The 27,614-nt window shown below is 45.0% G+C and overlaps 1 protein-coding gene across 1 annotated transcript in view; it reads left to right on the top strand.

The window, feature by feature from the left end:
• The first annotated feature begins 823 nt into the window (after positions 1-823).
• The window catches only part of GRAMD1B (GRAM domain containing 1B), a 296,128-nt gene continuing 269,337 nt past the window's right edge, over positions 824-27,614 (top strand). Inside the window, exon 1 of the mRNA XM_049857563.1 lies at positions 824-1,341. Within this exon, the coding sequence (XP_049713520.1) occupies positions 1,316-1,341 (26 nt within the window). The 5' untranslated portion in view covers positions 824-1,315. The remainder of the gene's footprint in view (positions 1,342-27,614) is intronic.

Raw genomic sequence — 27,614 nt, forward strand, 5'->3', positions numbered from 1 at the left:
TCACCCTTCATGGTTTTGCTTCGATTGCTGGAAAAGCAGCCCCGTGGGTGGCACCTCTGGTGTCTAATTCTTCAAGGCCTCTCTGGAACACGGAGGGTTTAGAAGGGGTTCAGGTGAGAGTGGGGTGGCAACTCGTAAATGGGCTGATGGTGTTTTGTTCATGGGCTCAGGAGACCTCCGGAAACACGGGCACCATGGGCAACTGAGAGCCAAGGGGCTTGACAATTCTACCTTCGGGCCACCCCATGCTGATAATCGGGTAACTCAAGTCTCCACTTCGCTAATTAGCTGTGTGATCCTGGGAGACTCTCTTAACGTCTCTGAGCTTAGAATTCTCATCTGCAAAAAGTGCACTTTGAACCTGAGGGCTCCTTAGGTTCTGTCCTGTTTTTTGCTGTGACAAGATTTCCACACGCCCCAGCCTAGATTCCACCCCATCCTAAGATCCTGCAGGTCACCTGTGGACTTGTGGTAATCTGTTCCATTCGCCTTCCCTCCCCCCCACTCGCACCCCCCCCTTCATATCTGCGCGAATCCAGGTAGCCCAGTTTCCAGATGGGCTAGTATCTCCTAGCCACAAGGCAGCGGCGCTTCTAGGGGTGGTTTTCCCGTTCAACTTGATGGTCTGGTTTTAAAGGAGCTGCCTGGTTGTGTGTCCCCGAGTTACACTGCAGTGCTCAACGCTGGAGCGAAGCAATAGCGGGAGAATCCAGGCAGCAGGCTTCAACCGGGTCCACCCAGGGAGGGAGAGGGAGGGCAGGGGGAGGAGGGAGAGCCGGAGAGAGGAGAGACGGGAACTGAGTGGGAGAGACGGGCGGGAGACCGGAGCGGAAACCTCAGAGGTAAAGTCAGGGACGACATGGAGAGACGCAGAACTGGGATAGGGAAATACACATATATATAGAAAGAGGGAACGAGCGGCGGTAACAACTAGACGCGGAGACAGTGGGAGCCTCTGCGCCCACGGAGAGAGGGGGAGTTCCGCTTCCTCCGCCGAGCCGTCCCCGCCCCGCCTGGGTGCACACGGCGGTCCGGGCAGGAGGGCACACAGGAGGGCGCCCAGGAGGTGCACGGCGCCCCGCGAGGCGCTGCGCCACCGCCCGGCCCCCCACCCGGCGCCGCGCCCACGGGACCTCCCGCGCGCTCGACTCGCTTGGGTTCGGGCGTCCTCGGGCTCCGTCTCCCTCCCCTCCTCCAGATGGGACTGGCTCTGCTCTGGGCACTGCTCTGCTCGCGGGGAGATGTGGTGAATGGGAGGCAGCAGTTGGTGCGCCCTGGACGCCGCTGACCCGGCGCGCCCCGACCGGCTGGCCACATGAGTGCCTCGCCCAGCAGACCCAGGTAAGAACTTCTTGACCTTCCCGAGTTCTCGGAGGAACTCACCTGGGCGCCCGGGGTGATGCGGCGAGAAAGACATCTCGGTGAAACTGGAGGGTGTGGAAAGGAGTGGGGGAGGGGGACTGCTGAATGTTCTCTTTAGAATTTTCTTAGCGCAGCATCAAAGTTACCAGAGGGCTCGTTAAAGCTATTAACATGGATTGTAGCCTGGCTGCGGTGTCCGACACCAGAGAGTTGGTGTCCCCAGGAAACCACTGGGAGAGACAGCCTCCATGAATTTCCAGAGATGGCTGAGCTGGCTTCTTTCTCCATTCATTTCTGGAGATGTGCTCAGGGCAAGGGGGTGAGGCTGGGGTTGGAGGGATGGGGTTTGTGTGGGCTTCTTTCCAATATTCTGGTAAAAGTTTGAACTGGGGGCACTGACTTTCCTTGTCTTGGGTGCTTCCCTCACCCACCTGGCCACCCCCGTCAATGTTCAATCCATACCCCTTGAGTGGTAGCAATCCAAGATTTGGAAGAAAGACAAAGTAGACATCATGGGATTTACCTAGTGAGACATTTTACTTCCTTGGCCCTGGTGTGCGAGGCATCTTCCCGCCCCTGATATTGGTTTGGTTTTCTCCTAGGGTGGAGGTGGAAGATCTGGGCATTGCAGGAACTCCTAGTTTGGACCTATGGATGCATGGGGTCCCATTCCAGGAGAAAGGAGTAACTCACTTCTCCTGGAAAGCAGATGAAGGAATGAGGAGGTGTGGCCACTAGAATGAAGTTGTTAAAGCTCAGCTTGTTTGCAACCGATCAGCCAACCTCATGGCTGGAGAAACTTCTTTCCTCAAAAAGTTCCTCAGGGGAATGCAGAGCCCTCCTGGGGAAAGCCAAAGTCCCAAGGTACCATAAGAGCAAGCAGTTGACTGCATGTCCTCTGAGCTCTGATTCCTGGTGTAGCTGGGGGGCAACTCCATCCCAGGCCCAGTATTAAAGATTGGTAGACTGGGAGGATTGTGATGTCACATATACTTAAAGATCCCTAGGTCTTTTCAAGGGAAAAAAAATTGTAAAAATAAAATAAACTGTTTTCATGACAGCAGCAGATGTAGGACTCCCACCGTCTGGGCGAGGAGAAGGAAATTTGTGTGTGGCTGGGCTGAGCTATCTCCTCTGCCAGCATCTCCATCCGCGCTTCAACTTTTGGATGCAAACACTGTTTCGTGGATGGGGATCCTTCAGCCTGGGGGCTTTTCACGTGGGGCAAACCTCAGAAGTTGGAAATACTGCATTTCCGCTCCCTTTCCAAGATCTAACTTTGCCATGTCTCCAGTCTCCAGGTCACTAAGACACAGGCAAACTCAAGGAGAGGCACTCACACTCTTCTTCTGTCACGTGTTTCTTTCTCTCTTTTTCCCCAGTCAATAGCGTTTAGGAGATGAGAGGGCAAAGTGTAGAAATGGGTCTTCTTGGATGAGCGATTCGGTCTTGCGCTCTGGGTGAGGTTAAAGTTTATTCCCTGTATTTATTTGTGTCTCCTGCTTTCGTTTGTTACTTGATGGCCATTTCTCTTGCTCATACCGGATGTTCCGATCCATGTCACCGTCATTGCCTCTCAGAACTTTTGCTAGCTGCCTTTGATGGTGTGCCAGTGAGGTCACCAGTGCCTGTCTGAGACCTCCTCTCAGCTCATTTACTTTGTAACGGGCTCAGAAGCTCTTGTCCTCAACTTTGAACTTGGGCAGAGGGCCCTGCTGGGGCATCCTTGATATTCAAGAGATTGAGGATCTCAAAAGGGTATTTGGAGGTTCTGGCTTCCCAATTTCCACACTCAAAAGCTGTTTGGTTTTAGAGATTTGGGGCTGGGCTGCAGTGTTAATGTTGAAAACCTAGCCAAACTGGGGTGCTGTCGTAGTACCCCAATTTGATCATTGTTGTTGTTTGTTGCCCTTGTATTGCCCTGACTCATGGTGTGCCTGTGTACAATGGGATTAGACTGTTGTGATTTATAGGGTTTTTGATGACTGATTTTTTGGAAGTAGATTGCCAGGCCTTTCTTCCTAGTCTATCTTGGTCTGGAAGCTCCCCTGAAACCTGTTCATCATCACAGCAACACAAAACCTCCATTAACAGATGGTGTCAGCTGTGCTTGAGGTGCCTTGGCCAGGAATTGAACCTAGGTCTCCCTCATGGAAGGCAAGAATTCTAGCAGTGACCCACCAATGTCCCTGCCTCAACTTGATGGTGCCCCCAAATTGGTTTCTTGCTCAACTGTAGTCAGTGATCTTAGACCTTAAATGGAATTGCATCCTTATCAGGGAGATGGGGTTGGTCCCTGCTACCACATTCCAGCCTTTCTTTTGGACACTAGCAGTCATTTGATGTCTTTCCAGGTGAGCTCGCTGCTCTGCTCCCTCGTTGGGGCTCTCCACCAGGCACATCTGCTGGCGTGTAGGCCTGTAACTGAAATCACCAGCCCTAAGGCTGGGGCTGCCCTCTTGCGCTGTGTTTCCACCACTCTGCCCTACCGTCTGCTGCTTTTGCATAGGTGGCCTGTCGTTTTCAGCTCTTGTGGCTTTGGACTGCTGTAGGCAATTCTGCTATGAATTATCACCCGTCCACTTGCCCTGATGGAGGGGTTGCTCTCTCCTGGGGTGCCTGCTGTAGGCTTATTCACTCTTTGTCCTGGACTTCATGGTTCTTGGCCCTTGGGCTTGATTGGTGTCTTTTCTTTCTTTCTCTACTTGCTTCTTTTTGCACCTGTGGATGGGTACATGGGAAACCACATTTCTTTTTCTGCACAGGCATGGTCATTCATCACACTGGAATAAAAACATCACTTTCTTGATTTGACCTAGAGCCCTAATATGTCCAAACCAGAAACACTGTACATATCTGTAGATGCCAGGGTTCCAAATACCCTTTATAATGGTCTATGCAAGGCTCTGGCTTCCCTCATTCACTTTGCTTTGTACCTGGTAGGGGTGCACTGAATACCTGCGTAATAAATGTTGCCAGTAAAAGGCAGCGGGGTGGAAACAGGGTTACAGCAAAGGAAGAGAGTTGTTTTAGGAAACGGATCCTGAGCAGTCAGTTGCGCTTATGAGGGTCACCTTAATTTATGAAAGCCTCATTTGGTGTATGTGAAAGTAGAGTTCTCAATCCACATGGGGACGACTTGGCAGTAGACTGAAGTACAGATCTGTAAGACAGCAATAAAAGCGGGACTGTAAGTTCTTTTCTGTAGTGGGTTGACCTGGATGCATTTGGGAGTTAGTGGTCTGCTAACCACCTGTTCCCCATGGCTTTCCTCAAAGCAGCAGTGAAGGTCTGTCTCCAGAGAGAAATTGCTGGTGATCCACAGTAGGGAAAAGGGTGTCAAGGGTGTCTCCTGTTGTGAACAGGTGCCTCGCAAAGAACTCGTTTCAGGCATATTGAGTGAGCTAAACTGAGCTGGTTTCATCAGCCATGTTAACAGGCTTGAAACAACCTGAATGTTTTTGTGGGAAACTAGGTCAAAGAGTGGAAAATTTCTGAGACCCCCAACAGGCATGAAGCTGGAAGTGTCTCTCTCCTCCCAGCTCCTGTGTGGGCTTGTGAGCTTTGGGCATAGCTCAGGAGCCTCTGGTAATAATGAAGTTTTCCTTTCTTTAGAAAGGTTGATTTGGAGATGGCTGGTGGACTTTACGAATCAAAATTGGAGAATGCAACTTGAGCATTTATATATATATGTAAAAAATATATACCTGTATAAAATTAAAAACCTGTTTGTCAAAAACACAAGAGCAGTGATGTACTATCTGCACGTCCTCTCCCACTCACTGAACTGCTGAGCCCAGTGAATGATAAATGTATTTGACTGGAGGAAAAATCCAGAAAAACCAAACCTGTTGCTGCGAGTTGATTTCGACTCATAGCCACCCCATAGGACAGAACAGAATCGCCCCATAGGCTTTCCAAGGCTGTAAACTTTATGGAAGCAGACTGCCATATCTTTGTCCCATGGAGCAGCTGGTGGGTTTGAACCGCTGACCTTTTGGTTAACACCGGAGTGCTTAATCACTGCTCCGCCAGGGCTCCTTTGGCTAGATGAGAGAAGATGAAAAAAGCAGCCCCTACAGCTCGTCTAGAAGTGCCCAGATGGTATAAACAGTTAAGCACTTGACTGCTGACCGAAAGGTTGGAGGTTCAAACCCACTCAAAGGCACCTTGGAAGACAGGCCTGGCGATCTGCTTCCAAAAGGTCGCAGCTTTGAAAACCCTGTAAAGCAAGCAGTTCTACTGTGCACACATGGGGTCACCATGAGTTGGAATTGACTCAGTGGCAACTAACAACAACAACAACAGCTTCTCTGTCCTTTGATGCAGTTGATCCCTCATATTCCTTCTATCTAGGCATCTTCCTGGCTGGGACTTGGAAAAGGGGCAGGATATGGAGATGGGGGAAGCGCAGTTCCTAGAAAAGTTTACGAGGCCCAGTGAGCTGGGAGGCCGGCTGCCCTAGAAGGCAAGGGTGGCCCAAGGGAAGGTGCCAGAGGCCTGGGAGGAGAACCGGTGCTTGGGAAGGAGAAGATGAGAAAAGACACCCAGAAGTGATGCAGGAGGGGAGGAGGGTGGCAGAGAGAGGAAGCAAGCAAGTGGGAGGAGTGAGAGGCAACAGATGGGGCAAGGGGAAGCTGCAGAGAATAAGAAAAGAAAAGGGAAAAGAGCAGAAAGCGGGGAACAGCGCCTTGCTTTCAGGTTTTGTTCCTCCCCCTCTTCCTCTGGCAGGGGAGACAGCCAGTGAGCCAGAGGCATCTCATGGATTTTGTGCAGTGGGAGCCTTCTCAAGCCTCAACCCCTCACGGCAGCTTGTTCTATTTTTACATTTTGCAGACTTGAAATTAAACAAATGACCCCGTGATGGCATTTTCATGCAGATTTTATCCAGTACACCCACACAGCCAGTGCCAGTGCTGGGGTAGCTAGATGTTCAACATAATATTTCATTTAATCAGATAAGAAGGCGTCCTAGAGCAGCGGCAGGCATGGAGCCTGGGCTTTGATAACAGTCGATAAAGAACGTCTTTGATGAGGGTGGGCTGAAACCAGAAAGAAACCTTGTACCCTGGTGCATTTAGGCTTAATAGCAGGAAGAACTTAAGTTAACTGAATTCTGGAGCAGCTTAGAATATTCCCTCCTGTGCCTTTTTTTTTTTTTTGGCACTGGTTTTGATTCCAGCCTTTGTGAAATTTGTTGGTCCAGTTCTCCTTGGAGAGCTCATTGATGGCAAAACGGCTCACTTTGGCTGAACTTGCCCGCGGTGAAGCATGCTTAGAATCTGAGCACCCAGCCTGGTTGTTGGCCTGGCCTGGGAAGCTCATGCAGCCCTTGCTGGTATGATAGTGCTGAGGCAACAAGCATAATAATATAGTGCATCTTGTGCCTGGTTACCCATTGCTGTCTACTCAACTCTGACTCATGGAGACCCCATGTGTTATAGAGTAGAACTACTCCATAAGATTTTCTTGGGAGTCCCTGGGTTGTGTGGAGGGTTAAACTCTCAACTTCTACCTGGAAGGTTGCTAGTTCGAATCCACTCAGAGGCTCCTCGGAAGACAGGCCTGGCAATCTGCTTCTGAAAGGTCACAGCCTTGAAAACCCTATGGAGCACAGTTCTGCTCTGCACACATGGGGTCACTATGAGTTGGAATCAACTCAACAGCAACCAACCACAGCAACAATCTTTTAGAAGCTGAGCACCAGGTGTTCCTTCCATAGCACCACTGGGTGGGTTTGAACCACCAACCTTCAGGTTACTAGAGGAGTGCAAATTGTTTCCTACACCCAGGAGGGCAGTCTCTGGGAGTCCCTGGGTGTGCAAATGGTTAATGCACTAGGCAGCTCACTGAAAATTTGGAGGTTCAAGTCTACCCAGAGGTGCCTCAGAAGAAAGGCCTGGCAATCTACTTCAGAAAAAATCAGCCACTGAAAACCTTACGGAGCATAGTTCTACTCTAACACATAACGGGTTGCCATGAGTTGGAATCGACTCGATGGCACCTGGTGCTTGGCTTGATTGGAACACAGAGCAGATGATACTTTGTTGGTCTAGACATGGACTCACTTCCTTAAATCCCAGGAGATTTTATAGCCATTAAAATGCATGTACCTTGGAACATAACCATTCCTTTGGAAAAACAAATGAGAAGCCTGTGGGTTAAGGGGGGCAATTAATAAGACAAGGTCGATTAACCAAAAGATAGATGTAAAACTGTAGGACTAGTCAAAAGGCCTGTCACTCCCATTCCCGTGTTTTTGTTTAATTAGGGTATTTATGTGCTCTTTTCTGTACACATTGAATGTTTATATGATTGCCCACCTATTAACCTCTAAAATGCTGATTTTACAAGTTCAGTACCCCGAGTGGATGGCAGTAAAGACTGCTAGTGAATCAGTTTTGACTTCAAAAGGAGTGGTGGAATGGACAGTGGGACATAGAACGAAACCGTTCTTCCTGTGGCTAGCCTTACAGAAGCTTATCTTTCCCTCCGGAACTGAACTAGCCAGAGAATATTCCCTGCAGAGACTATAAAAAGGTATCTTGGTCTCTGACGCAGAGAGTGATTTAGAGCACTGACATGAGCCATATGGATGTGTGTTCAAAGACCTGGGCGAAGGAAGGACTGACAGCCCTTTATGGGGGAAGCAGAAGCCAATTTCCTTTTTCCTCCTCTAATCGGGCATCCATGTGTGTTTTTCTCTCGATGTTCTTTCTTCTTTGCTATCTGTTTCAGGGTTCATCTGGCCTGACTTTGAAGCAAGGGAACCTTTTTATGCATCTTGGGGGAAGAGGGATGAAAAAACCAAAAAACAACCCAAGTCAGGATTTTGCTTGCTCCCATTAAGTTCAAAGCATGGCTTCCCTGTTTGAAGCCCCGCTCTCTCAGGTCTCAGCTCAGCTGTGCTCAGAGTCGATTATGATTCCACATCGTAGGCGCCACAGCCATCGGAGCCCAGCCAGCATTGCTTTGTTACATGGCTTCCTCAGATGTCTGTCCTTGGTCCCTGAGCCTCTTTGTGCTCAAGTCTTTATGTAAATGAATTCCCAGAATGAGTTCCTCCATTTGTTTGGCAGTAGAGAGCTTAGATGTCTCTATCCAGTAGTTCTCCTTTTCCTGATGAGGAAGACATGGTTAGCTGTCTCTTGAGTAGGGACAGCAAACAAAAGCACTTCTGACCTCTTCATCGTTACTACTTTTTACTAGTAAGATAGCATTTGTATCATGCTTTACTGCTCATAGACCTCTTCTGTTATTTTATTTAATTCTCATGAAAACCTCATGGAGAATAAATTATTATTATTATTATTCACATTTTATAGTTACAGAAACTGAAGCACAGAGACATACATGGTTGTCCAATATCACATGGGTCGTAAGCCAATAGAGCCAGGACTTAAACCAATGCTCTATTTTAAATACTGTGGTCTTTCACACCAGGCTTTCTGTTGTGGATCCCACCTGAGGTTTTCAGTGCCATCTTTTTCTCATTGCTTGTCCCATCATCTTGTATTAGTTCTCTACCTCTGCAGGTAGGGGTATATAACTACCTTCTTTTAGTTGATACACAACCAAAAAAACCAAACCTGTTGCCTTCGAGTTGATTCTGACTCATAGCGACCCTACAGGACAGAGTAGAACTTGCCCCATATGGTTTCCAAGGAACTCCTGGTGCATTCGAACTGCCAACCTTTTAGTTAGCAGCCGTAGCTCTTAACCACTGCGACACCAGGGTTTCCAGCTGATAGACAAAGGGATTCCTTAAAATACAGACGCCAGTGAAAACCTAATTAAAGGAATTTAGCACAGAGAGATAGACTATATTAATTTCTTTGAGACCGACTACTTTTCTTTTAGGCCTTGGCGTGTTAATCACCGCCAAATTTTCTTGGCATTTAAGTCAAAGAAAAAGCTGACTGAAAGTTGGCTTTATGCCTGCTTCTTATAGCTGTGATATCCCTTCATTTCTTGTAGATTATCTTAAAAAGAGAGCACTGCCCCATAGCCTGCTCCCCCTGAACCAGAGGTTAAGTAAATTTCTGTAAAACAAAGGAATTATAGCAGAATTTGAGGGAGACTACTTCCAAAGAGAGAGCAGAGCAAGCCCTTTAGGATTCAAGCCTCTATCGGAATGACTAAATCCCTTAAGAAGGCCTCAAATGAATAAATCAGCCTTTTGAGACCTTCCTTCATCTTGGCTGGAGCCATTCCCTCCATTTGAACTCAGTTGGCAGCAATCAGCAGAGAATGCTAATTTCTGGTCCTGGCTGGTCTTCTGCTTGCAGGAGCTTCCTGCTATTTGAGAAAGTACAAAACCAGGTAAGGCTTGGCTGATGGCTTTATTTAGCAGTTAGACCAATCTGACCCGAATGATGTATTTTGGCTTGTCAAGAAAGAACAAGTTAGCAGAAACAGTAGGGCTATTTTCTTAGAGCATTTGCCCAACTGTGAGTGAAGCTAGAGGATTAAAGGGTTAGATTTTAAAAATATTTTCACCTACTCCTTTTCTTTCTCCCGAAGTATGACAATTCTTAACTCACCTGGATTGTCATGAACTTTAGTGCATAATGCTAGTGCTAGGTTTTGACTCTTCTACCTGAGGCCTAATGTCTCTCAGCCTCAGCCACGTTTAACCTAGGCCTGGAGCCTTTGGGCTGCCTTGTATAACTGCACTGAAGTGATGGTGCTGTGATCCAGTTTGGGAAACTGATCTTGGAAGAGGAGAAAAGGTGGCACAGATAAGACTGACATAGTAGAGTGAGGAATACAGACTTTTGCACATCTTGTGAACTTGATTCCTTGTGTGGGCGGTGGAAAAAGATGAGTTGTTGGTTTGGAATCTGGTTTTTCAGAGCACTGGTGAAAAGCCCTTATCTCCTATTATATTCTGGTAAGGTATCTTATCTCTACCAGTTGTGGACAGTATGTAATGTGTTCTTACCCACATTCTATTCATTTCTCACTTATTTTTGTCATATTTTACCACATCCTCCCTTTATATTCTTCCAACAAACATTTGTTAAGGAAGAAATAAGGTGAGTATTAGGGACACAGAGTTGATTAAGACAGTTCTCTCTTCAAAGGGCTCATGGTCAGCGAGGAAGATAAACATAAAGCAGAGGAGTCAAAGACAACCTGTTAATGGCTATAACCAAAACACCAAACCTGTAGCCGTCGAGTCGATTCTGACTCATAGCAACCCTATAGGACAGAGTAGAACTGCCCCATAGGGTTTCCAGGGAGTGACTGGTGGATTCAAACAGCCTATAAAGAGGGAAGAATAGGCTGGCATAGGAACACGGAATCCAGAGCAGTGAGCAGAGCAGCCCAGGTGGCTGACTCTACAGAGGCTTTTACAGAAGAGGTTGTATCTGATCTGGGTTTGAAAAGGAGATCAGGCAGAGAAGGGTGAAACCGCATTTCAGGCAGCAGGGACAGCATGCACAAAAACATGGGATTGTGAAGGACGTAGTACATTTGTGAAGAGTAAACTCTGGCAGCAGTGGTGAGGGTAAATGGAAAGGAGAGTCCAAAGACTGCATCCCATAAAGGGAGCTGCTGTAACAGAGTGAAAATCGATGGTATCTGACCTCTTGCAAGTGAGTTTGAAAAGGATCATCCAGATTTGGGGGTTGGTCTAAAGAAGAGTTGTGAACATTTGGCAAGAGGTGGATGGTGGAGGCAGAGGGGAGAAGGAAGAGGAGCCATGGATTGTGTTCACGTCCTAGCTTGATGTTACCTGAACTAGGTCATTGATCAGAAAGAATCAGGGTTGAGAAGGAAGGTAGTGAAATCAGCATTTGAGCTGAATGAGGGCTGAAAAGAGGCCATTGAATAGGAATGTAGGGATCATTGGTAAACTTGGCAAAAACAGTTTAGTGAAATTGTGGGACACCAATAAGACAGTAACAATTGCACAGAGCGTAGAGTTGAAGGCAGTAGAGAGTTTAAGGGCACTACTCTTAGTATTTGAAAGAAAGGAGAGAGATTGGATGACGACTTATATGGGAAGGAAGAATTAAAAAAAGGTTTCTAAGGAGAAAGGAATCACTTGAATATGTTTATCAACAAAGGGGAGAGAAATAGAAACGGAGAGATTGAAAATACAGAAAAGAGAAGGGAAGAGAGGGCTAAGAGAGTAAGGTCTCTGAGAAGTAAGGAGGCAACAAAAGCTAGCAAAAAAAAAAAATTGAGAGATTAAATTTGTAGAGGAAAAATGAAAGGGAATGTTTGGCAGGAAATGTATGACCTGCCAAACATTGTGCTGGATGCTTTATGTTCATTAATTTGTTTAGTTCTCATTAAAACTCTCTAAGAGTAGAGAAGGAATGCCCCTTTCTTAGAGAAAGTAGGACAGCAGCAAAGAATGAGTGCTAATTTCACAAGTGCACATGTGGTGGACCACAGGAAGTCACTTCAAGAGGTAACTTCTATACCCAAACAAAGAAGTCTCCTGAATAAACCGAACGCTGCGAAGGCCAGAGTAGCAGGGGCAGGGGTTTGGGGACCATGGTTTCAGAGGGCATCTAGGTCAATTGGCATAATAAAAGCTATTAAGAAAACATTCTGCATCCCATTTTGGAGAGTGGTGTCTGGGGTCTTAAACGCTAGCAAGTGGCCATCTAAGATAACAACTGGTCTCAGCCCACCTGGAGCAAAGGAGAATGAAGAACACCAAAGACACAAGGTAAGTATAAGCCCGAGAGTCAGAATGGGCCACATAATCAAAGACCCCATCAACCTGAGACCAGAAAAACGAGATGGTGCCCAGCTACAACCTATGACTACCATGACAGGGAGCACAACAGAGAATCCCTGAAGGAGGAGGAGAGAAGTGGGATGCAGACCCAAAATTCTAGTAAAAAAGACTTGATGGTCTGACTGAGACCAGAGGGACCCCGGTGGTCATGGACCCCAGACCTTCTGTTAGCCCAAGGCAGGAACCATTCCCAAAGCCAACTCTTAAGACAGGGATTGGAATGCACTATAAGACAGAAAATGATATTGGTGAGGAGTGGGGCTTCTTGGATCAAGTAGACACATGAGACTATCTGGGCAGCTCCTGTCTGGAGGGGAGATATGAAGGCCGAGGAGGACAGAAGCTGGCTGAATGGACACGGAAACACAGGGTGGAGAGAAGGAAGGTGCTGTCTCATTAGGGGGAGAGCGACTAGGAGTATATAAAAATAATGGACACGGAAACACAGGGTGGAGAGAAGGAAAGTGCTGTCTCACTAGGGGGAGAGCAACTAGGAGTATATAGCAAGGCGTATATAAGGTTTTGTATGAGAGACTGACTTGATTTGTAAACTTTCGCTTAAAGCACAATAAAAATGTAAAAAAAAAAAAAAAGAAGTAACTTCAGTTTCCTCCATGAAGAAGAGGTGAGGTCCTCTTTTGAGAGTAGAGTAGGAAGTGGGTAGGGATTCAAGAAGAATGGAAACCTTTGGAAGAGTCAGAATTGTTGACTGTGGGTAAGCAAAAAGATTGCCGTACAGTGATGATATCTGTTGAAGTTGTAAAGTGTACTCTGTCATGGTACAGGCTTCTCCAAAAACACAGCCCATGAGCAGGGCAGAGAGAACGGCTGGTGGATTTCTCTTGGGTTGAAGATGGCTTGGGAAGATTTGTCAAAACCACAAGGCCTTGAGAGTTCTGCTGAGACTGTTGTTGAACTGGACCCAGAGGAAAGTAAATCTAGAAGATGACTGAGAAACTGGAGAACAATGAGATAGAAGAAGAGATTTAAGGGAGGAGTGGAGTGAGAGATTTCAGAGGAACTGAGGTTGAAGTCTTGATGGATCCCAGAGGTATTTTGAGATTCCAGGGGTGCCATCTGGATAAAAGATAGCTTCAGCAGGATATATGTCCGTGACCACCTACCTTAAGCTGACATTGTCTTATCAAAAGGTAGAGCTGTTTTTTGTTGAGTGGGAGACCAAGAAAGGCTGTGAAATCTTTCAACATTGGTAATTCCCATCTATCGGGGATTAGTTACGTGTGAGCCTCTCTGGGAACAGGACGCTGGGCTCAAAGACTTCTCGTGGTCTATCAGTTACATAATCTTATGATTGTGTACATGTACAAGTACATGTACAGGATACTGATTAATAGGTATTTTGAAGAGTTTCTAAAATGTGATTGCAAGCTCTTTCCATGGGACTTTGGAAGGTACAGACCACAACATTATTAAAAACAAAAACAAAAAAAAGGCTATTTTACTGTTTTTAAATTTTATTTTATTTCACAATGCCTTAAAATCAATGGGAAACCCTGGTGGCGTAATGGTTAAGTGCTGCGGCTGCTAACCAAAGGGTTGGCAGTTCGAATCCGCCAGGTGCTCCTTGGAAACTCTATGGGGCAGTTCTACTCTGTCCTATAGGGTCACTATGAGTCAGAATCAACTCGACGGCACTGGGTGGGTAAAATCAATGCGTTCCTTCCAGAGAACAATTCCTGTCTCTTACTTTGTGAAATTTAAAGTTTAGAAAGTAAATTTTCTAGGCCATTCCCCACATCTCCACTCTAGCTACGTAACATAATGGTCAGCTTGTTTTGTGGGGTTGATTCACTGCTCAGCCACATGCTTCCCTCAGGTGTTGTCACCAGAAGCCAGGCTTGGGTAGGGCCTGCCACGGAACAAAGAATCCTTCCATCGCTCAGAGGGAGCAGCACCAGCAGGTGGTAAGCCCTGACTGTCAGGCCCCTTTTGACTTGTTCTATTGGAGTTTTCTATGGTTTGTCTACCCTTACTCTCTGCCCTCTGCCCCAGGCTCAGGCTCCCCCTGTATCTCGGTGTTGCCTGCTGGATCTTTGAAACATCTGTAACTTGCTTCAACAACGTGTCTGTCTTTTCCATACAAACACCAAAAGAACATACATCTCTGTGAACAATTGGTGTCATCTCGAAAGAGGCTTAGAAATCAGAAGAAAAAATTCTCAGTTGGGTTTTATCTGCCTGTTTGTTCACCTTGATCATAGTGTAGTGAAGCTAGGTTTTAAAGTTTCCTTTCCATGTCCATCTGTTATCCTTCCTTACAGGTGGTACTGATTTCTCTCACTGTTACTACAATCAGGGACTAAATGTAATTACCCAGGGTTTCAATTTAGACTTCAAACATAATTACCCAGGGAACAATCTTTTAGAGTGTTCTTCTATTGATTCAGTCATATATTTAGCTTTATGGTGAATTCTGGATAAGAAATATTAAAAATTAGGATCTCTGCGAGCCCTCGTGGTGCAGTGGTTAAGCGTTTGCCTGCTAACCAGAAGGTCAGCAGTTCTAATCCACCAGCCGCTCCTTGGAAACCCTAAGGACAGTTCTATTGTGTCGTGTAGGGTCGCTCTGAGTCAGAATCGACTCGACGGAAACAGCTGTAGTTTTTTATTTTTGTTTGTTGCCCTCTATGGCTTTGCTTTATGCGTTTCTGGTCATTTAGGACCCTTGACTCATCTCATTTAACCTTTTGAGGTCCAGAAAAGAGAAGTCACTCATCCAAAGTCACAAGGCTGGTGACAGATTTAGGACTAGAACCCATATCTCTGCAGCCCTCTGACACTCACCCTCCAGTCCTGGAGAAGGGTGTTTTGAGGTGGCTTAGATTGGTATTCACGTTAGGTACAGCTTGTGGGCCAACATGTAAAGTACTAGGGTCTTTAGTGTGTCCTGTTGTTGTTGTTAACTGGCACAACAGGGCCAGTTCATTGTGCTCCATTGTGCTCATTGGCTGATTTTTAGAAGTAGATTGCCAGGCCTTTCTTTCTAGTTCACCTTAATCTGGAAGCTCTGATGAAGCCTGTTCAGCATCATAGCAACACCCAGGCTTCCACTGACAGATGGGTGATGGCTGTGTTTGAGGTGCACTGACCTGAAATGGAGTCTGGGTCTTTGGCATGGAAGGTGAGAATTCTACCACCGAGCCACCAGTGTCTTCCAGTGTGCCCTGCACACAGCTTTTCCTGTAAGGTTTCCATCCTGAACCTGCTGAATCTCTGTCTTCCTTCCTTTGTTGCCTAATTGCTGTGTGCTTAAAGGAGAATAATTTGAGCAGGTAAATTCTGTCTTACCACCACTGATTTTGAAATCGAAAATGTCATCTTTTGAACAGACAGAGATGGGCGTGGGTAATGGAGAGCTGACCCTCTCTAAAACACTATTGGCTGTGTGTACTGCAGAGAGACAGGGACCATGCACAGCAGAAGGAGAGCTTCCCTGGTCTTATAGCTGGAAGATTTGGGGATGTTGATGGATTTTAGATGGTGGGGCATGGATTTCCCCGATTGTCCAGTTTCTGGCCTGTTCAAACTTTGTTTGACCTGCCCTAGCTGGGGAATCTAAGCCAGTGCTGTTACAACCCCAGCTTATCCTTTAAAAAAAAAAATTTTTTTTTTTCCTTTAGAGAACTGGAAATTCTCCCAAATCATTGTACTGGGCTTTGTTGGTCAGTTTGTTGGATTAGATGCTTATAGCTGCAGGAGCTGGTACTAAGCAAATGCCTGTGATTCTGGGATTTTTGTCACCTCACAGGAATACTGGAAAAGGGTACAAAACAGGGTTGTTGTTGTTGGGTGCTGTTGAGTCTATTCTGATTCATAGTGACCCCATGTGGCAGAGTGGAACTGCCCCATAGGGTTTTCCAGGCAGTAATCTTTACAGGAAAAGATCACCAGGCCTTTTCTCCCATGGAGCTGTTGGGTGGGTTTGAACTACCAACCTTTTGGTTAAAAGTGAGCTCCTAACCATTGCACCACCAGGTTAGACATAAGGAAATCTCCAAGGCACATCTCTTACATTTGACTATGGACAGGGAAATGTACGGGAACCAATTAAATTGCTCTTAAGAAAATTATAAAAATCTTCAGAGAAAGTGTCCTGGTCTCCCACCTTTGGCTTCCTGGGACATGAGTTAGGAAATTATATTGTGGACCCCTCCAAGAAATCATACAGGCTCCTTTTGCCAGAGCTTGAGGTCCCTAAAAGTTTAGCTGTACAGAACACACGGTCCTTTTGGAGAATTATTTCCTATTTGCTGGTTATTCTGCTAATTTTGCTTTCCCCAGGGAGAACCTATCTGGACAAAATATCAGTTATCAGCCATGTAGTCATCCATGTTAATAGCTTTACCAAGTTGTGTTCAGAGATACTAGCCATGAAGAGAAATGTAAGATGTGGTAGGTGTTTCAATATATCAATTGTATCTATGCTTTGACTATACTCCTGGTCTGTTCAGATGTTATTAACTGCTTCCAAAATGTTGTAAATGATGTGTTTGTAGTCTGGATTGTCTCTCTTTTTTATCTGTGTTACTGTTTCTGTCTGTTCTTAAATAGTTCATTAAATAATTTTGTGTTTGTCTGCTCATTTTTTAGCTGCTCCAGTCAAACTCTCTAGTTTTCCAAGATAGGCTGTTCTGCTGTTGAGTCTCAGAGACAGAAAATGGTCACGGAAAATAAACATTACTACTCCTAGCCCCCTTCCTCTCTCGTAGTAGACTACTGTCTCTGTTGAACTTTTAACTGAAACCACAGTGCAGAGTTTCAAAGAGCCATCTCTCAAGCATGGGTATCATTAAGGTCCAGAGAATTCTAACCACAGATTTCCTATCTTTGGAATAAAAGCCCGAGAGCAGCACCACTCACGTCTAATGCAGGAAGGGCAAGTCAAAAAATAGCCTTGGTATCCTTGAGATCGCTGACCCCATAGGCATTACAACCTTCAGGCTTTATTTTGTTTGCAGCCTCCTGGTGTACTTGTCAGCCATTTGGTTAAATTATTGCAAAGCAACAATGCCCTTCTCCTTTTATTTCTAGATCACTGAAGTATAGGGCTAATGGGCTTCCACTCTGTACTGAGTTCTTGGGTCATGAGAAGACAGATGCAGGAGAAACATGCTAAAACATAACTTGGATCTTTGTTGCTGGGTTGCCACAGCGTAGGTGGGACATGATGGCATCTGTCTTTGCCATTGACACACAGAGCAAGAGCGTCTTCCATGAGTTAGCTGCCCTCCAGGTAGTCACAGAGTGTCAATAAGAGATACTCATTTGACCTTGGCATTGGTCCGGGTCCAATCTGTATCTGAAGAATAATCATCTTCATCATTATCATTAACAGTTGAAGCTTTTATTCATGATCTCACTTAACTGAAACCACCATCATGAATCATTACTATTAATTTTCCAGTTTTGCAGGTGAGGAAATCAAGACTTGGGGGAACTAAATGATTTCCTCAGGTTACTTTAGCAGTGTACAGAGCTGGGATTCAGATCTAGGTGGACTTTAGAACATGAGCTTCCAACAGGACTATGTTATAGGAAACAAAGTGATCAGAAACTATCAGCCATCTCACCTACGTAAGGTATTATATCAGGCCTGTGGGAGTGGGGTTACAAAGAAGAGTAAGATACCTCTGATCTCCAAATAGCTTCTAACGTTTGTAGGCAAGAAGTCATTTGAAACATAATTAGCAATACAAGAGTATATATGCTAAATGCCTAGTATGTGAAACATTAAGAAATATTATATTAATTAAGAGGAGGTCTTGCAGAAGGTGAGATTGGGCCTAGAACAGTGGACAAGATTTACATGGGGAAAATCAACAGGAAAAGCCTTTTACACGAGAGGTGGTGTGAACAAACCCCAGGGGTGGGCAAGTACAGGGCATGTTACGTTGTTGAAGGGTGGAGAATGATGGGGCTCAGGAAGATGGTGAGTTACCCAGGAGTGAAGTGTGTACTCATCTGTGTAGTCAACAGATATTTACTGAGTGCCTGCTATATGGAGGCATTCTGTAGAAGAAGAATGAGAAATAAGGTTGAATGGTAGATCAGAGCCTCATTCTATGTCAAGTTCAGGAGTTGGAACTTAGTCTTATAGACCTGAAGTTCACAATCATTAGTCAGGGTGCTATAGATGGACCTCAGAACCTTCGCTGGCAAATCTCTAAACTTGTTGCCACTGTCATATTCCTTTTCCCCCAGTTTTTTGGGATTTCACAGTGGAGGTGGACATTGCTCTGACAAAGATGTCACTTATCCATACGGCGAATACATATGGAGGAAGAATGAAAGCCTATTAAAAAGTCAAAGCTCAAAACAAGGAAGCTTGAAGAAAGCACAGAGGGAAGGGGGTCATGGGTTTCAGATAAAACAGAAGAAAAGGAGATTACAGACTATTAGAAAACTTGAATTTGATGATTGTTCCGTCAGGGATTTGGAGAATACATTAGTATAGGATAGTGGAGACAGTAATCCTACTGTAGGATTCAGAAGTACATGAAATGATGGTAACAATAGTATAAAAAATGAATTGCTATAGAGTCGGTTCTGCCACGTGGCGACCCCATGTGTGGCAAAGCAGGACGCTGCTCCGTAGGGTTTTCAAAGGCTAATTTTTCAGAAGCAGATCTCCAGGCCTTTCTTCAGAACAGCCTCTGGATGGACTCGAACCTCCAGCCTTTTGGTTAGCAGCCGAACATGTTAACTGGTGGGACTCGAATAGTAGTATAGACTGTTTATTATATATATAAGCTCAATGGCCAAAGGAGAAGAAACAAAAGATCATAACAACAGGGCACAGAACTGACCAAAGATTTTTTTTTTCTCTCAAAATGGGCATAATCAGTACATACTTGAATATCAAGAATACAGACAGAAGAAGAAACTGAAGAAATTGGAAACAAGTGATGTAACAGAGGAAACTCTTTGTGTCCACCGGGATTTCATAGCTGTACATTCTAATCATAAGTCCATGAGTAGAACTCTAAAAAACTGGATGGTTCCATTGGTACCACTCTTAGCTCCCTGCCATACCCACCGCTCAGTCCTCTGCCCTTCTGTCATCCTCAAGCCCGTCTGCCGGTGGATGGTGACTGTATGGTAACAACTCTCAGTTAAAGAGATGATGGAGCCATCTCTCTTTCCCAGCAGGTGAGTTTCTTGAGTGTGTTTACAACATTTTTAAGAACTTTATTTGGCAGCTTTTCTTCAGCTTTCTGCCTTTGTGACTTAGGACTTTTGGATTACTGGAACTTTTCTTTTTGGTTAAAAAAAAAGTAAATGTATAATTGACACAAGTCTTCCACCCAGGAATATATGCACAACTTCATGTAAGTGTGAACATTCATGCTTCAGTTCCTGAAACGTGATTCAGGGGCTGTGCTACATGTTAGGGTTTCAAAGAAGAGTAAAGATACAGGCCCTGCTGTCAGAAATTCACTTCCTTAGAGGGGAAGTCAGATTCTCAATCAGATCCTTTCTCTCTAACATGATCAGTGCAAAGACAAAGGTATGCCTGGGTATTACTCTAACACAGAAGAGGGGCACTCAGCCCTGCCTGGGAGTGTGGGGAAAAGCTTCCTGGAGGAGGCAATACTTGAGTGTTTTTATTTTGAAGGATAAGCAAGAGCAAGCAAGAAAGGTAGGAAGAACAGAGGAAACAATATAAGCAAAGTCACAGGGGCCAGAGAGAGTGTGGTTTTTACAAAAAAAATTAAGTGTTTTGGAATTAATGGAATGTAATTTTTAAAGTAAGAGGGATGGATTGAAAAAATAAGCCAAGGCAGGCACAGTAGGTAAGTTTAACAGGAACCTTGTATACCATGTTAAGATCTTGGACTTCGTTATAAAGCCGACTGAGAACCACTGAGGAATTTAAGCAGGGTCATGTCATAATCATATTTATGCGCGGATCTATTCTGGTTGCAAAAGATTAATCCAAGGAATGATTCAATTAGGAATGCATTTGGCTTCAGTTTACTGAAAACTCAACTCATAGTACCTTAACTAAAGAAGGGAAGGTGTTTTTCATGGAACGAGAAGTTCAGGGAAAGGTGATTTCTGGCATAGGTTTAGGTGCCCGACAGTACAACCAAGAGCCTGAGTCCGTTTTGTGTTTCCACTGTACCATCCTCACCATTTTGGCTTTTTATCCTCCTATTGTTACTCTGTGGTCCAAACAAACAAACAAACAAAAAAACAAAAAAAAACCACCCGTTCCATCGAGTTGATTCCGACTCATAGCAACCCTGTAGGACGGAGTAGAGTTTCTAAGGAGCGCCTGGTGTATTCGAACTGCTGACCTTTTGGTTAACAGCCGTAGCACTTAACCACTTTGCTACCAGGGTTTTCACTCTGTGGTCACAAGAAGGCTATTCCTGCTCAGGTATCATGTTTATGATCAAGGCGGGAAGAAGGGGAAAGTGGTGGTGACAGTGTCACCTGTCTTTTTTCAAAGAAGCACAGCTTTCCTAGAAGCTTCCCAGAACACTTGTCTTCATCTCAGTAGCCAGACCTGGGAAGGGCCACCACTGACTGCAAAGGAGGCTGGAACAAAATATTTTTTCTTTCTAGCTTCCTTAATAAAGGAGGGAGAGGAAAGGGGTATTTGAAGTGAATGTTGAGTTTTCCAACCCATAGTGTATGCCACAGAGGTTTATCTACATCAGAGGCTTGGAGGTTGGGCTGCTTGCCAGTAAATGGTAACCCATGCCAGCTAGTGGAGGTGGCAGAGCTCCCCACTAAAAGCAGTCACCATGTCCCTGAGCCATTAGAAGAGACAAAGCCAGAGGAGGAAGGGCAGAGGGCACTGGGAGCTGTTGGCATAGGCTGTGGTCTGGGGCCCGTTGGGGCCTTTGCCCTGCTGAATAAGGGCAGTGGATGCCTGCTCCATCCCCCAGGTTGGTTATTGAAAATTGACACGATCCAGCTTCCTGGTGTGGAGCTGACTTCGCCTCCTTTACCTCTTTGCATCTTCTCTGGGCTTCAATAGCTATTTATCCCGACACTCGAGTTATGCTAGGCATTGCTTGGAGGATATGCAGGATGGTGTTAAGGAGGTGACAGTAGAAGCAAAAGAACCTGGTCAGTCCTCAAGCAACTTATATTCTATATGGAACAATTGGCAGATAGTATAAGAGAAGCGAGGAGCAAGTGCTACTGTGCATGGTACAGATTAAATGTCAGCAGCCCAGCCCTGGGCCACAAGCCACGCAGGAACGGGGTTCAGTGTCCCGAGGTCAGATGCCTCCACCGTACCTTTCTCACCATTGCTCTGCAGAGTTGACTGGCTGGCCCGCCTCATGTGAGCCTGCTGGAAATCGCTGTTTGATCAGCAGCCTCCCTCCCACCTTCACAGATGCACACACACTTGCTGAAGTGGGTCCTGCCTCCCACCTCTTTTCCCTGGGCACCATGTCAGCAGGAAAGAGGTAACAGCTTCAGCGTACCAATCTCACAGATTTACTTTTGAATTTGAAATAATATCAAAGCAACAAGGCAGCATTACAAAAATGTTTAAAAGGCATGGGCAACAATCACCCCCAATTCTGTCACCCTGATATAGCTAGGGTGTAATATCTTCTTATTTAAAGCATGGAAATCATGCTTTTTTTTTTTTGCACACTTTTAATGAGAGGGTGTGTGCAGTTTTGCATCCAGCATTATTCACAGAGAGTGCACGAAATGTTGAGTAAATGAATATTGATGCACAGTCTTTATGAGAACAATGTGTACTTCCATTTCCCAGAGTTCTTAATAAAACTTGTTTTCAGTATTTTCTATTTAAATAATGGGCAGTGACAGTTTTCAGGCACACTACTTTTTTTTTTTTATTGTGCTTTAGATGAAGGTTTACAGAGTAGATTAGCTTCTCATTAAACAATACACGTATCGTTTTGTGACATCGGTTGCCAACCCTGCAATGTGTCAATACTCTTACCTTCTCGACCTTGGGTTTGCCAGGTCCAGCTTTCCTGTCCCCTCCTGCCTTCTCATCCTTGCTCCTGGGCTGGTGTGCCCATTTAGTCTCATATACATGGTTGAGCTAACCAACCCTACCAACCCAGTGCTGTCGAGTTGATTCTGACTCATAGCGACCCTATAGGACAGAGTAGAACTGCCCCGTAGAGTTTCCAAGGAGCACCTGGCGGATTTGAACTGCCGACCCTTGGGTTAGCAGCTGTAGCACTTAACCACTATGCCACCAGGGTTTCCATGGTTGAGCTACAGGTGTTAAATTGTTTGTTTTATGGGCCTGCCTAATCTTTGGCTGAAGGGTGAACCTCAGGAGAGACCACAGTACTGAGTTAAAAGCGTGTCTGGGGGCCATACTCTCTGGGTTTCTCCAGTCTCTGTCAGACCAGTAAGTCTGGCCTTTTTTTGTGTGTTAGAGTTTTGTTCTACATTTTTCTCCAGCTCTGTCCGGGACCGTCTATTGTGATCCCTGTCAGAGCAGTCCATGGTAGCAGCCGGGCACCATCTAGTTGAGGCATACTACTTTTAAGGTGTGGCTTTTGAGTCCTGATGCAGACAACAAGAAATTTCTTAGTGTGGAAGGAGGAGTTTGCAAAGAACAGAAATCCTGACGGGTGGGAGCCAATTAAGGATCATTCTGAGTGATCTAGGATCATCCTATATGGAGAACCATCTAAAGTGTGGAGGCAGTATCTCATTCATAACCATGGGTATGATTCTCTCTTTTCGTTTTCTTTGCCCAAATCTTGCCATTTTGTCTGGCGGCTGTTCAAGGAACAAACTTTCTTGAATGAGGAAATTGGGGAAATTTGGATCAGGTCCTTGGAATCTGGATTCTCTCCTCCCACAGGGGTTGCGTCTGAATTGCTATTATTGCTCGCTCTGTGACCAGGTGGCTGCTACCTTTTAGAATTGCCATGGGGTTTTGGAAACCCAGTAACTGATGGTTAGCGAACGTTAACACGTGTGGAGTTAGCCTTGCAGTTCAGTTCTTAAACTGACAAAGATTACATGGAGTTCCTCCTGTCTTAATCAACAGTATTCTTCTTTCTTCCATCCATTCCTCCCTTCTTGAATCATTCCCAATAACTTCTCTAAAAGAACATGGGTGTCTACTTTGGTAAACACACTGACAGACGCCTCCCTTCAACCAATCCTCCCTTTGACTCCTGCTCCTCATGAATGCCTCTGACAGTCTAATAAATAGGTACAATAAGACAGGATTATTACATTTCCTTCAGGCTGATTTATCCTGGGAAGCACCCCCTCTGTCTTGCCTGTACAACTCACACTAGCATGATAGCTGTTAAAGAAATTCAAGATAAGTGCCTAAAAACAACAGCAGCCAAATTCATTCCAGAATTTATCTCACTCATGTGAACTGAGCCACCATCGTCAAGTTTGATTAGATGTCCAGGGCAGACAGTGGTAGAGCCAAGAGGGCAGCTGGGTGCAGGATTAAGAGGGTTCCCTTGGAGGGACTGAGTCAAGGAGTCTTCAGTGTATGACATCTCAGCAGCAATGGCATCACCAAGGAGGAGAGGGGGGACCCATGTGCATGTCCTATGTCCATGGACATGCACATGGGAGTAGGTGAAGCAGGCAGGCTGGAGGGGAAAGGGTGATTCACTCTCATGTTCTGTTCTTCTGTTCCTGGCTTTTGTAAAGCACCCATGGTGACAAATCTCTGAACCACGTGTGCTCCCTGCCCTCTACCCCCAAGTACCACCCAGTACAGCTGGAAGATAACATACTCAGAAGTCCCAGTGGTTTTCTGTTTGTTATTCTCTCTCTATATATATATAAAAAAAAAAATTTTATATGGAAGGCCCTAAAATAGGAGCTTGAGGAGAAAGGTTAGATATTCAAAGAAAAGACTCACAAAAGATTGAAAGTGGAACGGGTTGCCCTTCACAATCACATACGCGTAGCTGAAAGCTGGCATCTGTGTGAAAAGCAGCTATTTTGTCACTTGTATGTGGCTTCTCTGTGTTTTAGGAGGAGTATGGAAACGTGCTTAGCACGTAACAGATACCTGGTGTTTGCTGTTTTCCCTTTTATCTTCAGCATAGATACACATTCCTTCTCCTGCAGACACAAAGCCAAGGGCGCATGTGTTGTAGTGGAAAGAACTTTGGACTTGGTAATGGTTATGAAAGCCACCATTTATTGAGCATTTACTCTGCATCAGTGAGGTAGTTGAAGGTGTTAAAATTCCCGTTGTCATTCCTGCTTACTTGTGAAGATGCTGAGGCTTGGAAACACTAACTAACTTGCCCAAGATCACAGGATTAGGAAGAGGAAGACTTGGCATTGGAACCCAGGTTTGTTTGATTCCAAAACCTGTGCTTTCACTCTTATAAGGTTCCCGGAAAGCAGAAGAGCTGGCTTTGATTCCAAGCTCTGCTGTTTCCCAGCTGAATGACCACAGACAAGTATTTCATCAGTCTTGCCTCAGTGTATTCGTCTGTCAGATGGAGGGGTTGCATTAGGTGTTTCCTGATGTCCCTACTAGCTCTCTAGTTCTGTGGGCTGGCTAATGATAATCTTGAACAGTACTTCATCAGGATAATCTTAACCAAAAAATGAAACCAAACCTGTTGCCATCGAGTCGATTCTAACTCATAGTGACCCTATAGGATAATCTTAATCAGTTTGAAATATGCAGGGGGGGGGGAAGAGAAATCCCTTATTCATTTCATTACTATCCACTGAGTGCCTTCGTAAAGGTATTGTAGACACCAATACTGTCTTTGTGTGGCCTTTGGAATTTACTAGTAAAGCAAGGAAAACAGAAGCTGAATATTCCTCACACAACGAGTGTTATGAACAAAGTTAACAGCATATGTAGACACTTCTGAGGTAATTCACGTGAGCCCAGTTCAGTCAGTTTAGTGAACATCTGCATGAGCCCCAGAGAAAGCAGTAGTTAGGGATTTAACATCAAAACCTAACAGACGCATGTATCGCCTTGGCTCCATCTTCTTTTTATTCTCTCTCTCTTTTTGAGACTTCTCACATACCCCAGTGTCAGTGGGGGTTTATGGGAAGGCCAAGGAAACGTACTGTGTCAGCCTAAAGCAGAACAAGGGAAGATGGTGACAAAGAAGGAATGGGGATAGCAGGGCAGGCAGGGAGGGAGGAGGGGTGGGGAGTTGGAAGGATAGAATAAGGGTAAAAATAACTGAATTAGAGCTTAAGAACATCTTCCAAATACTGCAGCAGAAAGTTAAAAACATCTTCCAAATACTTTCTGCAGCAGGAAGTGGAGAAAAGACAGATTCACAGTGCCATATTTTTATGCAAATAACATGCCGGTTATATGTTTTATTTTGCCAATCCTGCCCTCCACCCCACCTCCGTATTTTCATTAAGCGTGCTATGCTAATTTTTTTTTTTACATGTTGTTGATTTGGGACTCAGTAAGTCATGTACTCCAGCCTCATCAAATGAGGCTTTCAACTTGAACGCTTTCAGTGATGGGTAACTGCCTACCTCACAAGGCAGGTCCTTTGATTGCGGGACAGCTATGGGGGAGGGGCAGTTATTTTTGTTGAGCCTTTTTTTTTTTCCTAATAACTTCTATCATCTAGCTCTAATTCTACCCTCCAGGGTTACTTAGAGCTTTCTTTTCTTTTCTTTCTTAAGTTTTAAAAATATTTCAAAGTCCATCATTTTCCCCCTGTGGATTCACTACTGTACACAGTGTACCCCACCCCCACCTCTTTTCATACAAAATGTTTTGTTGTGATTTTGAGTTTGCACTGCAGCCTGATTGTCCTCCTCTGGAAGCATTTCAGTAGGCTAGTGTCTCCCCAAAAGTGGTACCCCTGAACTGAGCACAGTACTCCTGGGAAGTCATCTGGAGAGCGGAGCGAGCCTCTTTTCAGACACTTGAGCTCCCATGTAGCCTAAGATCAATTCAGTTTTTTTTTTTTAAACCCTGTTGACATATATGGAGCTTATAGTAGACTAAATTTGTGTACCATCAATCAAATAATTATAATATACTATCCTAACATACTGTCATTTCACATGAATTTCTTTATCCTGTTTACGATGATATAGTAAAGATACTGTTACATGCATTGCTAAAATTAGGTATACTCTGTTGACCAATTGCCTGATCTGTTAGTGTAGTCTAGCGATTATCAAAAAAGGCAGTGCGCGCATTCAAAGTTCTGTAGTTTTAGTAAAACTTTACTGGCAGCTATTGGTAATCACTTTGCCTTCGGAATGTTCCTAAAACCATCTTGTGAAATAATACAGTTTTGGAATTCTGCTAAAGATCCATTTCATGCTCACTGGTCTATAATTTGTAGACTCCACTTTTTTTATGTTTTGAAAAATGGGGCGGTTGCTAACTTTCTATTCTTCATAAGCACAAGCCCACACACACACACAGAGGGGCCAGTAGGAGAAGTGTGTATGAAGGAGAATTAACAGTGAAGCATGCAGTTGACAGCTCAGGTTGGGGAGAGTAGATGAGAAAACCGAGGAAGGTGGGAGGAAGCCACAGCGGGATTCCTCCGGGGATCAGGAAAGCCTCTTTAAACCATGATGTCTCTGTTATCACATCCAGTTCAGGCCAGGGCTAGGGTGGGACAAGGAAGGGACTTGCCTCAGGCAATAAAAGAGGGAGCCAAAAAACTCAGTAGTCAAAATACATAATATTTTAAAAAATAAAAATAGTGCAAAAAATTCATGATAAACAGAATATATCAGATTTTTAAATAAAGGTAGCATCAGTTGTTATAGTTTTTCACAGTCCGTTTTTCTTAATGGCTCTTTGAGCTATAATTCACAGGCCGTACAGTTCAACCATTTAAGTGTTTTAGTGTATTCACAGACCTGTGCAATCATCACCAGAATCAATTTTTAGAACATTTTTAAAAATAATTTTTCTTGTGCTTTAAGTGAAAGTTTACAAATCAAGTCAATTTCTCACATATAAACTTCTATACACCTTACTACATACTCCCAATTACTCTCCCCCTAATGAGACAGCCCACTGCCTCCTTCCAGTCTCTCTTTTCGTGACCATTTTGCCGGCTTCTAACCCCCTCTACCCTCCCATCTTCCCTCCAGACGGGAGATGCCAACATAGTATCAAGTGTCCACCTGATGCAAGTGGCTCACTTCTCATCAGCATCTCTCTCCAACCCATTGTCCAGTCCAATCCATGTCTGGCGAGTTGGCTTCGGGAATGGTTCCTGTCCTGGGCTAACAGAAGGTTTGGGGACCATGACCGCCGGGGTCCTTCTAGTCTTAGTCAGACCATTAAGTCTGGTCTTTTTATGAGAATTCGGGGTCTGCATCCCACTGTTCTGCTCCCTCAGGGGTTCTCTGCTGTGTTCCCTGTCAGGGCAGTCATTGGTTATGGCTGGGCACCATCTAGTTCTTCTGGTCTCAGGATAATGTAGTAGTCTCTAGTTCATGTAGCCCTTTCTGTCTCTTGGGCTCATAATTACCTTGTGTCCTTGGTGTTCTTCACTCT

The sequence above is a fragment of the Elephas maximus genome, chromosome 17 (genome assembly GCF_024166365.1).
Source record: "Elephas maximus indicus isolate mEleMax1 chromosome 17, mEleMax1 primary haplotype, whole genome shotgun sequence".
NCBI lineage: Eukaryota > Metazoa > Chordata > Mammalia > Proboscidea > Elephantidae > Elephas > Elephas maximus.